The sequence below is a fragment of the Leucopleurus acutus genome, assembly GCF_964270905.1.
Source record: "Leucopleurus acutus genome assembly, chromosome: 20".
Classification (NCBI taxonomy): domain Eukaryota; kingdom Metazoa; phylum Chordata; class Mammalia; order Artiodactyla; family Delphinidae; genus Leucopleurus; species Leucopleurus acutus.
This window is the reverse complement of record NC_139162.1, coordinates 55,511,126-55,525,839: the sequence shown is the minus strand read 5'-3', so window position 1 is coordinate 55,525,839 and position 14,714 is coordinate 55,511,126. Positions and strand designations below refer to the sequence as shown.

Sequence of the window (14,714 nt, the reverse complement as noted above, 5' to 3'; positions counted from 1 at the left end):
TGGGTCAGTCCTGCCGGCTCGGGCGCCAGGCACCGCTGTGACGTCACGGGCGAGGCTCAGGCCCCGCCCCGACCTGGAAAGCACCTCGCGTGTGAGACGGCCCTCCGCGGTGCCCTGGAGGCGCCTGACCCTTGCAGCCAAGCGGTTTTTACCTGTGGCCCCGGCCCCAACCCAATAATTTACATATGCGGCCCCGCCCCCACAATCCAAATACCTTACAGGTGCGGCCCCGCCTCTTCTGGCCCCTTAGTGAGCTTGGCTCCGCTACCTAATGATTTACAAGTGCGGCCCCGCCACTCTTGCTCCTTAGAGAAGCTGGCCCCGTCCCTAGTCCAGTGCTTTAACGATGCGGCCCCGCGCTCCCTTGGCCCCTGACGAGCTGGGCTCGCACACCCCGCACGCCTAATGATTTGCATGTGCCATCACGCCCCTCCGGGCATTCGTTGGGCCGCGCCCTCCGCGGGACAACCGGACGCCTGTAGGCTCAGAACGAACTTCGTAGCCCGGATTTGGGACGCAACTGTCGCCCTCAGGATGACACAACTTTGGGGCGTCCCTTTTCTACGGGGACCACGCCTCTTCCCGGCCACTTTTCCTGTGCGGCCGCTCCCGGGGTAAAGGACAGCTCGCCTGGGCTGGGTCCACTGGAGACGCGGAGCTCACGGGGTCACAGCCGTCGGCCGGCCCGAGGGAGCGAGTCAGGCCGGGCCCGGGACCGCGTCCGGCAGGCGGCGGCGGCGGCGGCGACGCGCAGCCAACACTGCTGAAAAAACCAGGCTGTGGGAGCGGCCACTTCGGAACCCCGCCCCTGGGAGGGGCACCGCCCAGCCACGCCCCTGGCTCGCTTAAAGGGGCCGCATCCCATTACACCAGGTTAATCCTGAGACCTCCACCCACCTGGCTGGGACCGGAACCCCACGTGACACACCTAGCTCTTAAAGGCGCCAGGACCTCATCACCCCTCCCCGTCCCCCCTTCCCACATGCAAAGTAAACAGACAAAACCCGGGGCACAGACCTTGTCGGTTTATGTATAAAGAAGTGGGGAGCTGGACGGTAAGGGCGCAGGGAATGGGGGTGCCTACAGGCCGATGACGTCGTCCAGCTCGAGGTCCGCGTTGGGGAGGCAACGGGCCCTAGGGTGCTGCGCCCCGGGGCCGGGGTCCACGTCGGGCTTGGCGGCAGCGGCGCCCGGGCGTTCCGCGTCCATGACGCCCAGCACTGCGTCCAGCATGGAGGGGCCCAAATCCAGGTGGAAGGACAGCAGCGGGTCGGCGGGCGCTGGCGCGCGGAGGGCGGGCGGCGGGGGCTGCGGCACGGCGGGCGGCGGCGCGGAGCGCGGGGCCCCCGCGGGCGGCGGCCGGGGCTCAGGGGGTGGCCCGCCGCCGTGGCGGCTCAGGAACGAAGTGTCTCCGAAGGCGTCGCCGCCGCGCCCCACGTGCAGAGTGTGCCGGAAGTCGCCGAGCGGCGCGGAGATGGACAGAGCGCCGCGCTCCGGCCGTTTCTTGGGCTGCGCGGGGCCCAGCTGCTTCAGGACCGGCATCTGCGGGATAGGGACGGGTTAGCACGGCCTACCCCGGGAGGACGCTACCGAGGCCTTCCGTGTTCCCAGCCCTGGGCGTAGCACGCCGTTCAGAGGATGCTCTCCATAAGTACAGGATGATGGTGGTGGGATCACTCCCATTTTACAAGTGGGGAAACTGAGGCTCCCAGAGGTCCGAGGTTACAGCTGCTTGATTCAAATCTCAGACTCAAACTTAGGTCTGCCCATATGTTAATTCAAATAAGAACTAACGTTTGAGCTTTTATAGGTCAGAGAACAAGCAACATGCTTCACCAAGCCTTTTGGACTGCTTCCCAAACTTGACAGAAACTCCAGCTTAAACACAGGGCCATCCACCATGAAGACAGGGCGGACTCTGTCCTTTGGGTGCAACAGACACAGTGCCCAGGGCCCGCCACATTTCTAGAGGCCCGCACACATGTTTAAACGTTTTGTTATTATTTTTTTGAACCTCTTGTCCTTTATTGAGGCCACTGGTCCCCAGCTCCCGCAGGGCAGGGACACAGGCCCAGGTCTTCCTCTCCAGCCCCGCCACCTTTGGGGCCTGCAGAGCCCACAAAACCCCGGGGAGCACAGATGAGACCCTCCCCCTCAACACATGGTGTACAGAAGCCCCTTCCCAGACGGGGCTGCCGTGTTTTATTTTAAAACGTCTGGATTATGTTTGCCTTTATACCAACGCAGTCGTAAAATATAATTATTATATATATATATATATATATATATATATATATAATTATCTCCATGAAAGCTTTGCCTAGAACATACAAAAGTCATCATGTAGGCTGGCCTGAGGATTGTAATTTGGGAGATTTAGGGTGGGCCTGGGAAATCTATATATTTGCACAGCATTTTATAATTTGAATAATCTGGTTTTGAAAAAAACATATAAGTCTTACTTCTTGGAAAACAAGAGTAACAATAATAATCATGCAAATTTTCCTGTGTTAAAACATGGCAAGAATGGCATAAATTCCAAACGGGCAGCTCATGAACTGTTAACTAGGTACCCTATAGCTACATGACTGCATCAGACTCGATGGTAAATAGATATGCCTGCCAACCTTTGCCCATATCCTGGAACTTGGCCGTTTCTATGGAACTTCTGGGAGGGACTTTGATGACCTTGTACTTTTGTTTTAACAGTCACTGTTATTATAATAATAACAATTTAAAAAAAAACCTTTCCATTTGAATTGAAGCCCCACCCTTTGCCAACTGGATGAATTGGGATAAATTATGTGATTGCTCTGTCTGTTTTCTATCTGGAAAATGGATAAAATGACACTACCTTCCTTGCAGGACGCATAGAAATACTCAGTCAAAGAAAACTATATTTTTAACAGTGCCAGCCAACTGATAGTGTTGGGGAGGGGCATGTGTTCCCAAACAAAACTGTGGAACAAAATTTAGATCAAATCCTACGAAGCAGGCAAAGCAGCCAGCCTTGTCCTTTCAGGGACCGGCACCAGGGGAAAGATCAGTGATAACGTGGAGAAAAATTAAAGCCAAAAGGATTTGAAATAATGGTAGATGGATATGTTCTGAGAGCTGCCTTCTCCCCTACCCAAACACACACACACACGCACACGCACACGCACGCACGCACACACTTTACAGTTACTTCTGGAAAAACCAGTCTTGATTTACCACCTCTGTCGTGTTTCTCAAACTTCCCTGACCTCAACCTAGATGAATAAATATATTTTATTGCAATCTGGCACACAGTCACCATTCCTTCCCCACCCACAACCACACCCCCCCCCCCCACATAAGGGAAACAAACATTTTGTGAATTGAGACCTACTCTTATCTCATGCTAGGCACTCAGTTTCAATTCTATTTTATTATTTATTTAATAACTAACTAAATAAATGCCTGCATGATGCATTTACCCTGCACCATGCAGGATCTTAGTTCCCCAGCCAGGGATCGAACCCACACTCCCCCCCGCCCCCCTACCCCACCCCCCCGCAGTGGAAGCACGGAGTCTTAACCACTGGACTACCAGAGAACTCCCTATTTTTCTCTTTTAATGCTGACCTCTGCTCATTCATGAATCTCAATCCACAGTTTAAAAAAAAAAAAAATCCTGTCTCAGAGCTAGCAGCACCCCTTATCCCTGGGCAGTGGTTCATAGTTCAAAAGAGCAGAACTCAGAAAGCCAACTGCCCAGACTTGGATCTGACTGTGCCCACTGCTGTGTAACTTTGGGCAAATTACTTAACCTTTCTGACCTCACTTCCTCATCTCAAGAATGGAATGACGCTCATATAATAATTCAGTCTCTTGGCAAGAACTGGGGAGATGTTGCCCATGGAAAGTCTTAGCACAGTAGCCAGCGCACAGCAAATGCTCAATAAATGCTCAGTGGAGTCCTACTTTGGATCATTCTCCCCTGTCCCAGAGAAGGAAATAGATGCTCAGAGATGGTACATGACTTGCCCAAGGTCACAAAGCCAGCTCTGTGGGACTCCAGAGCCCAGAGTTACTGCTTCCACTGCCTGCTGTCCCTTGAACTGGCTCCTCCCTGGACGGCTCTCAGCTATTGCCTCTTCTCCCTGCCCACCCCCTACCTTGCCCCTCATCCCATCCTCCTATCACCCTACAAGGTGACATCACTGACATTTTCCAGCGCTTAGCAGCATATTAAGATCTTGGTTTCTGACACCAGACACAACAGGTTTGCCATTGCCTTTCTGTGGGACCCGGAACTAACTTCCTCAGCCTTAAGCCTTAGTTTACTCCTGAGAAATGAGAAATCAGAATGCCTGTTTGCAAGGGGTTGTCGTAGAGTACACGCATGATGCTGACATTTTATTTCCCGAGAACTTATTCTGGGCCAGGCAGGGGTCTAAGTGCTTCACACAAATGAATGAACTCATTTAATCCTTGGAACAACCCAGTGAGGGGAGACCGCTGTTATTTTGTGCCTTTTACAGATGTGGGTGGCACCTGAGGCACAGAGAGGTGAAGTAACTTGCCCTGGATCACACAGTAGCAAATGTTGGGGGCTGAATCTGGAACCCAGGCAGACGAACTCCGGAGTCAAAGGATGATGTGATACTGCTCCCAGCCCCCAAAGGATAGGGTGTGCAGACCCATGGAGAAAATAATGTTTTGACATCAAGGCCAGGGATTTCCTACACCCTTGACTGTGTTTGCCTGTTTGCTTTGCTTTTTCCCATTCTAGATAACAACGAGTTCAAAATTGTTTTTGAAAGCTACCACTTCTCCTCGCTAGCTCTGAGACCTCGGGGGCCAGTCACTCCACTTCTCTGAGCCTCCGTGTCCCCTTGAACAGAAGGCTCTATCTCCCTTGCTGTGTGCTTGACGCAATGAGGTCACACTCGGAAAAAGGCCGTCACAGGCCCAAGCTCTGTACAGAGGGGCTGCTGTTGTGACAATCTGAAAGCAGGCAGAGAGCGGGAGCCAGGATGGGACCCTGGGACGCGGTGATCGCGCGCACTCGCTCAGCCGCCTTCCTCCCGCCTCCACCGCCCCCTCTCTTTCCGGGCCGAGGCTCCAGCTGCAGGGGTGGGGGGCACAGCTGGCTCACCTCTGTCCTCTCCGGGCCCCAGCCCCGCCAAGAGGAAATAACAACCCACTGCAGATCCAGCCCGACTGGTCCTCAGCCCTTTGGGAGAGGCAACAAGGAGGGTGGGACCCAGACGGCGCAGGGGGACCCGCGATTGGGAGCCCCCGACCCCCTCGGGGCTCCAGTGCGCGCTTCCTGAGGCCACGTGGCTGCGGCCCAGGATTTCAGCAGCCGCGGCCGCCGTCCCTTTGGCCGGCTGTCCGGCTCCCCTCCAGACCTGACCGGGGACCCTGGGCCACCACTGCCCCGTACCTCGTGGTCCCCGCTGAACCAGGCAGGCAAACTCTCAGGCTCAGGCTCAAGCTGGGAACCCCGTCTTCTTGGTTCGGAGCCCGCCTCCGCCTCCCAGTCCCAGGCCCGCGCCTTCTTCCTTCTTCCTCCGGGCGGGATCTCACCTGGCAAAGGAAGTGTCATACGGAACCTGGAGGGGCATCCAGGACCCAGGCGGCCGGGCCCAGAGTGCCACCTCCTTCTCTCTTAGGTTCCAGGAGTCCTGGCTCCTAGCTCTCTTGATCCTTAGCCTCAGGGGTCCAGGTCCCCGGCCCCTCCCCCCTCAGACTCAGGAGTCCAGGCCCCCATCCCCTCCCCCCTCAGACCCAGGAGTCCAGGTCCTCGGCCCCTCCCCCATCAGACCCAGGAGTCCAGGTCCCCGGCCCCTCCTCCCTCAGACCCAGGAGTCCAGGCCCCCGGCCCCTCCCCCCTCAGACCCAGGAGTCCAGGCCCCCATCCCCTCCCCCCTCAGACCCACGGGTCCAGGCCCCCGGCCCCTCCCCCCTCAGACCCAGGAGTCCAGGCCCCCGGCCCCTCCCGCCTCAGACCCAGGAGTCCAGCTCCCCGGCCCCTCCTCCCTCAGACCCAGGAGTCTGAGCCCCAACCCGGGCAGACCCTGGCATGGAGTCCCTTCTTTACCTGCACCGGGATCTGAAGTGTCAGCCCCTCTCGCGGGCCATGGTAGGAGCCCAAAGGGGCGCAGAGTCACGCCCAGTGCAGCTCAGTCTGTCTGGGGCAGAGAGGGTTAAGGCGTAGGTCCCTCCCAGCCTTCCTTATCCCCCAAAAGTTTGCCTCTAGGATTTAAAGGACTAGGAAGTAGCGGTGGAAAAGCTGAGGCCCCTCCGGGCTGAGTGTGGGCCAGGGGAGGAGGCTGGCACTGGGTGTGCGCCCGCCCAGAGAACACGGCAGACGGGGCGGGGGATGGATGGATGGACAGGGCGGCCCCCAGCTCGGCCCCTCCCCCTGCCAGCCTGGAATTTCCTGAAACTGGGGAAGTCTGGCTGTGTAGAAGAATAATTTCTTCCAGATTGCAGCTGTTGAGGGAGTATGTGTGGGCTTGAAAGAGAGAGAGAAAAACAGACAAGGTCAGGCAGTAAGACCAGCAAAAGGATGGATGTGACCTCGGAGGGGCAGCTCTCACCCTGCTTTGGAGAGTTCCCTGGATGAATATCCCTGCCGGGAGCTACTCGTCCACAGAAAGGTCATGACATCACCGAGTGCCAGTGCCTAGCGGCGACAAGAAGAATCAGATGTGGGTGTGAGGAAGATCCCTCAGCGGCCAGTGTGCCAGAGGGCCTGACCTGGGGGAGGTAGAGGCCCCGGGGAGGCGGCTGGCTCCGCTGTGCGCTGGGGCTGGGATGCTGGGGCCGGAGAGGGAGAGAGTTAGTTTCATAGATAACAAGGAGGTGTGGCTTGCCCTGAATCTTGAAGGAGTGGGACATAGACAAAAAGTGACAACAATCCAGGGACTTCCCTGGCGGTCCAGTGGTTAAGACTCTATGCTTCCACTGCAGGGGGCACAGGTTCGATCCCTGGTCTAGGAACTAAGATCCTGCATGCCACGTGGCGTGGCCACAAAATAAAAGTTTTAATTATTTTCTATTGACGTTAGCTTCACATAACATAAAATGACTCATTTTAAAGTGGTATTTAGGGGACTTCCCTGGTGGCACCGTGGTTAAGATTCCACCTGCCATGGGTTCGAGCCCTGGTCCGGGAAGATTCCCACATGCCGCGGAGCATCTAAGCCCGTGCGCCACAATACGGAGCCTGCGCTCTAGAGTCCGCGAGCCACAACTACTGAGCCCACGTGCCTAGAGCCCGTGCTCCGCAACAAGAGAAGCCACGGCAACGAGAAGCCCTCACACCTCAACGAAGAGTGGCCCCTAGGGTTGGCAACTAGAGAAAGCCCATACGCAGCAACAAAGACCCAACGCAGCCAAAAATAAATTAATTAATTAATTAAATAAAAAATAAATTAATTAATAAAAATAAAGTGGCATTTAGTACATTCACAATGTCGTGCAACCATCACCTCTATCTAGTCCCAAAACGCTTTCATCTCATCAAAAACAGAAACAAACAAAAACAAAACAAAAAACTCTTGTACCTGCTGAGCTGTCAGCTGGGGGCTGGTCTGCTCCAAGAGGCTGCCTGCATCCTTCCGGTGTTTTCCCTGTGTCTGTCCTCTGGCAACGGTAAGTTGAGCCCCTCTTATGCTTCAGGTGTCCCTGATTTGCAGGCCTGCCCCATCTCCCTCCTCCCTCCAGCCAGAAAAGCTCCTCTGCTTTTAGGGCTCATGTGATTTGGCTCGGCCCACCTGGAAAACACAGGCGTTTTACATATATCACCATCGGTAATGGAGATGTATTCCTATATGACCTGGTAATCAGCACAAGCTAATACAGAAGTATACATAATTTATGTCAAGGAATTGGGAGTTTGCAATGCTAAGGGCTGGCAAGCCTGAATTCCATAAGGCAGACTGGAAACTCTCAGTCAGGCTAGGAGCTGACGCCTCGGTCTTTGTTTCTGGTTCGGTTTGGTGGTTGTTTTGAGCCCCGCCGCGTAGCATGCAGGATCTTAGTTCCCCAACCAGGGATCAAACCCACGCCCCCTGCATTGGAAAGGCAGAGTCTTAACCACCGGACCGCCAGGGAAGACCCTGATGCTGTGGTCTTTAAGGCAGAATATCTTCCCCATTTTGCAGTGAAGGCCTTTCCACTGATTGGGTGAGGCCCACCCACATTCTCGAGGGCCATCTCCTTTACCTAGAGTCAGCTGGGTATAGATGTTAGTCACACCTACATAACGGCTCCCCGGCCATACCTGGGTTAGTGTTTGGTTGAACAACCAGGTACTACAGCCTGGCCAAGCAGACAAGTAAAATGAACCATCACGCCAGGATAATCTCCCTGTCTTAAGGTCCCTAACTTTAATCTTGTGTGCAAAGTCCCTTTGCTACCTGATACGACATATTCATCGGTTTCAGGGATTCATGCCAGGATATCTTTAGAGGTGCATTCTGTCTACCCCAAGGACCCTCAGAGGGCAGATCCCGGGGGATGGTGGCGTGGCCACCAAGCTGGAGAGCCTGGGAGGAGGAACAGGTATACAAGAGATGCTAGAGGCCATGCCCAGAAGAGAGGAAAGCAGGACCGGCTGCACGGGCAAGCGACCTGTGCAGTCTTGGGGGTCGCCACGCCTTGAAGGGCCCTCTGCACTTGGTTTCACGGTTTGCTCTATCTTCACATTATTAATCATTTTGAACAAGGGACCCCACATTTTCATTTGCAATACACCCCGCAAATTAGGTAGCTGGTTCTGGGCTGAAGTGCGGGAAGAGCAGGGTTCTGGGATGAAGCAGCTGAGAAGGGCGACACTGAGAGATAAGAAAAGGGAAAGGAACTTGGACCAGGGCCGGGCAGCAGCCAGAGAAAGTGAAGGAGGAGGAGAGAGATGGGCTGCAGAAGCCCTGGAAGGACGCACAGGTCCCCTCTCTGCAGTCTCAGTCTGATTTAAAAAAAAAAAAGATCCACTGGATTTAATGGCAAGCCAGAGGTGACGGTGGCCAGAGTGAGAACTGCCCATGGGGGCTGGGCAGGCATAAGCCAGATTGTGGCTGGGGAGGCGAGGGAGAGAGTGAGGAGATGAAAAAGTGCAGAGGACTTGGGAGTCTGCTGTGAAAGAAAGGAGAGCAAGACAGGACGGATATCCGGGGGAGAGGGAGGGGTCAGAGGAGGAGTTTGGTTTCTTTGCTCGGTTTGGATACACTTCCTGCTATTTTGTTTCTTTTTTGAAAAAGTAATTTTTAGTTACATAAAGGATATCCTCCTTGTAAAGAGAGAGAGGGAAATAACCCTAACTAATAAGGTTTTTTTTTTTACATAGACTTTTTTTTAACATCTTTATTGGAGTATAATTGCTTTACAATGGTGTGTTAGTTTCTGCTTTATAACAAAGTGAATCAGCTATACATATACATATATCCCCATATCTCCTCCCTCTTGCATCTCCCACCCTCCCTATCCCACCCCTCTAGGTGGTCACAAAGCACCGAGCTGATCTCCCTGTGCTATGCTGCTGCTTCCCACTAGCGATCTATTTTATGTTTGGTACTGTATATATGTCCGTGCCGCTCTCTCACTTTGTCCCAGCTTACCCTTCCCCTTTCCCGTGTCCTCAAGTCCATTCTCTAGTAGTAGGTCTGTGTCTTTATTCCCGTCTTGCCCCTAGGTCCTTCATGAACATTTTTTTTTTAGATTCCATATAAATATGTTTTAGCATATTAGTCAGTCTCTTTCTGACTTAACTTTTGATGACCTTGTCCAATCCAAGCCCCATGCAATTAGTTTGCAGTATCCACTTTCCAACTGGGCTGGGCTCTTACAAACACACAGACCAGTGATCCTGCACCTCGGAGCTATTGGCATTTGGGGCTGGATGGTTCTTTGTGGTGGGAGTATCCTGTGCACTGTGGGATGTTCAGCAGCGTCCCAAGGCTCCACCCACTAGATGCCAGTAGCTTCCCCCTCCCCAGGATTTAGACGACCAGCATTGCTTCCAAATGGCCCCTGGAGGGGGGATATTGCCCCTGGTTGAGAACAGCTGATCAACATGGTGCTCTAAGAAAACACATATTAAACACACATTTTAAACACACAAAGGAACTTTTACTGGATGGTTTTGGGCTACCACTTTTTTCCCACTTAGCAGTTTCTTTTGGGACTCATTCATTGCTACTACATACAGACTTAAAGAGGGGGCTTGAGCTTACTTGAGCTTACTTCAGCATTTTGAAGAAAGTATGTAACAACAGTAATAGCAGCTAACATTTATCAAGGGCTTAGAATTTTTTAGGAGCTGTTCTAAGATCTTTCCACATGTAACCTTAATCTTTGCAATAACTCTATGGGCGGGAGGAGGTTGGTATTATTATTCCCACTTTACAGATGGAGAAACTGAGGCACAGAGAGGGTTTTTTGGTTTGTCTCTTAACTTTTAGGTAACTCAGCTAATGCAGCCCTAAAGTTGCGCAGGCAGGATTTGAACTCAGGCAGGCTGACCCTGACTCAGAAGGAGAGATGGAAGATATAGGAGAGGTAGGTTCTATAAAGGACAGGACCCCCAGGAGCAGGGAAGAAAAGGGTCTGTCCAACAGAACTTTCTGGAATGATGGGACTGTCCAGTACAGTAGCCACATGTGGCTGTTGGGCACTTGAGATGTAGCTAGTGGGGCTGAGAAAGTGAAATTTTAATTGTATTTAATTTTCATTGATTCTACATGGAAATAGCCACTGGGGGCCAGTGGTCCAGGTATCGGGTAGCCCATGTCTAGAGCACTTGAGGAGGGTTTAGCCCAGGGCAGCGGGGGCTGCCTCTTGATGGAGCAGGTGGAAGGATAGAGGGGTGACTGCAGCCTGGGTCAGTGTACAGGTGGGGCGGTGCTTCGGGGGCTCTACTCCACCGGCCTGGATCCGGGTGAGGCAGAGGCAGGGGTGGAGGAGGTGAGGCGTTCAGCTGTGCTGGGAAGGGAGGGGAAGCTGGCTCGGATCTGAGCCCCAGGCGAACTGCAGGACGAGTCTACTGAACACCTGTTGTGTGCGGGCTCTGTTCGAAGCACTTCATCTTATTATCTCATTTAGTCCTCATATCAACCTATGAGGCAGGTGCTGTTATTACGTCCATTGAGCAGATGAGGAAACGGAGTCAGCATGGCAGGGCCTCTACCAAAGGCCACGGAGAGCAGAGACCCTAAGCAAGGTGACCTATGCGTGGAGTTCGGGCATTTCCCCAGCTTCTCAGGAGTGGGCAGACGATGCTGAGTGGGGAGTGACCCAGGGTTTGGGTTTTCCCATCAGGAAGTATTTCCAACAACCCAAAGGACTTTGAAAGAGCCTCATCTAGATGCAGCGGGAGAGAGGAGGAAGCCAGAGAGGGTAGGGACAGACGGGGTGAGAGAGCGAGCGAGGGAGGGAGGGAGACAGAGAGACAGAGACAGATGACTTCCCTGGCGGTTCAGTGGTTGAGACTCCACGCTTCCACTCCAGGGGGCGAGGGTTCGATCCTTGGTCAGGGAACTGAGATCCTGCAAGTCATGCAGTGCGGCCAAAAAGAAAAAAAAAAAAGAAGAGCTGGAGACAGGATCTGTGCCAACAGAGGGAGCCCTGGGAGTGCAGCCAGTCTGGTGTGAGCTCTGTCTCTGGAGCTCCCTCCTCCTTCCAGCTGAGCTGGCGCCCAATGCATCCCCACCCCCACCCCCCAACACACACAGCTTGCAAGGAGTTTTCTTTCTTTCCTTGGTTTGGATACATTCGCTGCTATTTTTGCCTCTTCTTTTGTAAAGTAATTTTTAGTTACACAAATGATACCTGAATACATCCTCCTTGTAAAGAGAGAAGGGAAAGATTTTTTCTTTTTTTTGGCCACACCTCACGGCTTGTGGGATCTTTGTCTCCAACCAGGGATTGAATCTGGGCACTCGGCAGTGAGAGCACGGAGTCCTAACCACTGGACCTCCAGGGAATTCCGCCCCCCGCCCCTTGTAAAGAGAGAAAGGAAAATAACCCTAACTAATAAGGTTTTAATGACCTCATCCCATCCAAGCCCCATAAAATCAGTTTGCAGTATCCACCTTCCAACTGGGCTGGGATCTTACAAACACATAGACCAGTGTTTCTGCACCTCGGAGCTATTGGCGCTAGGGGCTGGATCATTCTTTGTGGTGGGAGGGTTGGGGGCCATCCTGTCCACTGTGGGGTGTTCCCAAGGCCCCACCAACTAGATGCCAGTAGCTCCCCCCTCCCCATGGTCTGGACAACCAACAATGTTTCCAAAGGACCATCTGCAGTTCCCTCCCCCTCTGGTTACAACCCCAGCAGGAAAAGTTCCTGGGATCCTTTGCAGGTTCTGTGAAGGAAATGAGTATCCTGGCACAACTGGCAAAGTGGAGGAAATAGGGAAGGGCCAGGAGATAATTGCTGCAAACTCCTGGCCAGAGTACCACGAGCCTCGGTCTTCCACCTGAGGGTGGGTCGGGGATTCCTAAGGTCCTTCCTGCCCTTCTGCTAAATGTGGGCAGGCGGGAATGTGACCAAAGCCTGTGCACTGGTGTCAGCCAGCCCTGGCTTGGAGCTCTTGCCTGTGTGGCCCCGGCAAGCCACTTTCCAACTTGTAGCTTTAGTCTCTTCATCCGTGTCAGAGGTCCAAGGAACCTCACAGAAATCCTAACAATAATTCATAAAGGCAGCTATCATTACCAAACCCAAGCGGTTTGCCAGGCTGTGTCTAGGCATGTGACGATGACGGTAATAGTCATAACAGCTCACATCCTTGAATGAGTGCTAAGTAAGTGCTAAGTAAACTCTACTCCACACATCTCGTGTATGAACTATTTCGTTTCTCACCAAAACCCCAAAAAGCAGGTGCTGGCATTATCCTCATTGGATAGATGACAAAGTAGAGGCAATCGGGTGACTTTCCCTAAGTCACAAAGTTAATAAAAGGCAGAGCTATGATCAAGTCTCAGGATGCCTGGCTCAAGATCTCGCGCTCTTAGCCCAACTGCTTGCTTCCTATGAGAAACAGAATAGAATAATCTCTGATCACCTGCTTCCTTTGAAGCAGACACCATTATCATTGCCATTTTCCAGAAAAGCAAAGTGAGCCTCAGAGAGGCAGAATGACATTCCCAGGGACACAGAGCTGGCAAGAGGCAGATCTAGGTTTTGAAACCGGTTTGGGGTGAGCCCAGTCCATTATCTTTTGGTCATACCCAGTATCCGGTACCCTGAACCTGGTCTGGTAAAGGACAGTTCTGAGGTGGATAGGGGAAAACAAACATTACACGACACGCTGGTCTGCTCCAGTGGCTGTGATGCTGAGTGTGGGACCAACATCCCGGGCCTCTGAGAAGCTTTATCCCTATTCAGGATGCATGGATTGTGAAGGGAGTTTGAATCATTGCCAACTACAGCCATCCCCCGTATTTTTCCAAGTTACCCTCATGCTCTGACTGAATATGTCTTATCTGAATCCTGCATGGAGTCTACACAAGAGGCCCAAAGATGGGGCTCAGCGGATGCCTACCTGATCACTGAGATATCAGAAAATGGGGGAGGCTGTGTTGCCTTCATAGACTCTGACCATGGTGCTGAAACTAGACTCAACCGTCAAACCCCCATCAGCACCGTGGACAGCAGCCACAGAACCTACCTTCCTGGGGTTGGGTCCTGACGGTGAAATAGGAAGGGTGTCCAGATACAGGTCCGGGGGTGTTGGGGCCACGCAGAGAAGGAGCCAGAATTGTTCAGGAGGCAGGGAAGCTCAGTATGCAGATGAGGACCAGACTGGCCACAGAATGCTGTCATCAGGAGAAGACAACTTCTTTTCTACTCTACACTGGTGGAAGTAGCCAGACAGCAAAATGGACGCACCCTAGACTTGGCCTGGTCATCAGGTTGTCTTTTATGGATATGCTATGGGTGTATAGTATGAGTGCAGTAAGAATGTACTCCTGAAATTTCAGGGCTGTGCTGCCTGCTTTACAAACATCATTACTTTTTTTCCTACTGCAGTAAGGTTCACATAACATAAAAGTGACCGTTAACCATCTGAAAGCATACAATTCAGTGGCATGTGGTGCATTCACAATCTTGTGCGACCATCACCGTTAACTGGCTCCAAGACATTTTCATCACCCCAACAGGAAACCCTGTACCCATTAGCCAGGGTTTGTCATAGAAACAAAACCAATAGGATGCATGTGAATATATATATATATATCATACTCCACACACACACACAGATTTTATGGAATATCCTCACACCATTATGGAGGCTGGCAAGTCCAAAATCTGAAGGGTGGGCTGCAGGCTGGAGACCTAGGAGAACTGTTGCTGAGGTTCAAGTCCAAAGGCAGTCTGCTGGCAGAATCCCTTCTCGCTCAGGAGAGGTAGGTCATTCTTCTGCTCAATTCAGGCCATCAGCTGATTGCATGAGGCCCACCCACATTATGGAAGACAATTTGCTTTACTCAAAATCCAATGATTTAGGGACTTCGTTGGTGGCGCAAGGGTTAAGAATCTGCCTGCCCATGCAAGGGACACGGGTTCAAGTCCTGGTCCAGGAAGATCCCACATGCCGCGGAGCCACGAAGCCCGTGCGCCACAACTACTGAGCCTGCGCTCTAGCGCCTGTGAGCCACACCTACTGAAGCCCGCACGCCTAGAGGCCGTGCTCCGCAACAAGAGAAGCCACCGCAATGAGAAGCCCTCACACTGCA

The 14,714-nt window shown here is 52.8% G+C and overlaps 1 protein-coding gene across 2 annotated transcripts; it reads right to left on the bottom strand.

Annotated features, from left to right (window-relative positions):
* Positions 1-1,056: 1,056 nt before the first annotated feature.
* Positions 1,057-6,640, bottom strand: CDC42EP5 (CDC42 effector protein 5). Of its 2 annotated transcripts, none has more exons than XM_082863567.1 (3): positions 6,573-6,640; positions 5,414-5,556; positions 1,057-1,542 (listed from the first exon to the last, which is right to left on the bottom strand). In XM_082863567.1, the coding sequence occupies exon 3, from the start codon at positions 1,540-1,542 to the stop codon at positions 1,081-1,083; it is 462 nt and encodes a 153-aa protein (XP_082719693.1). In that variant the 5' UTR covers positions 5,414-5,556; positions 6,573-6,640; the 3' UTR covers positions 1,057-1,080. The 2 variants fall into 2 exon arrangements, with proteins under 2 accessions (XP_082719693.1, XP_082719692.1); XM_082863566.1 differs by lacking the exon at positions 6,573-6,640 and adding an exon at positions 6,071-6,164.
* Positions 6,641-14,714: the final 8,074 nt, after the last annotated feature.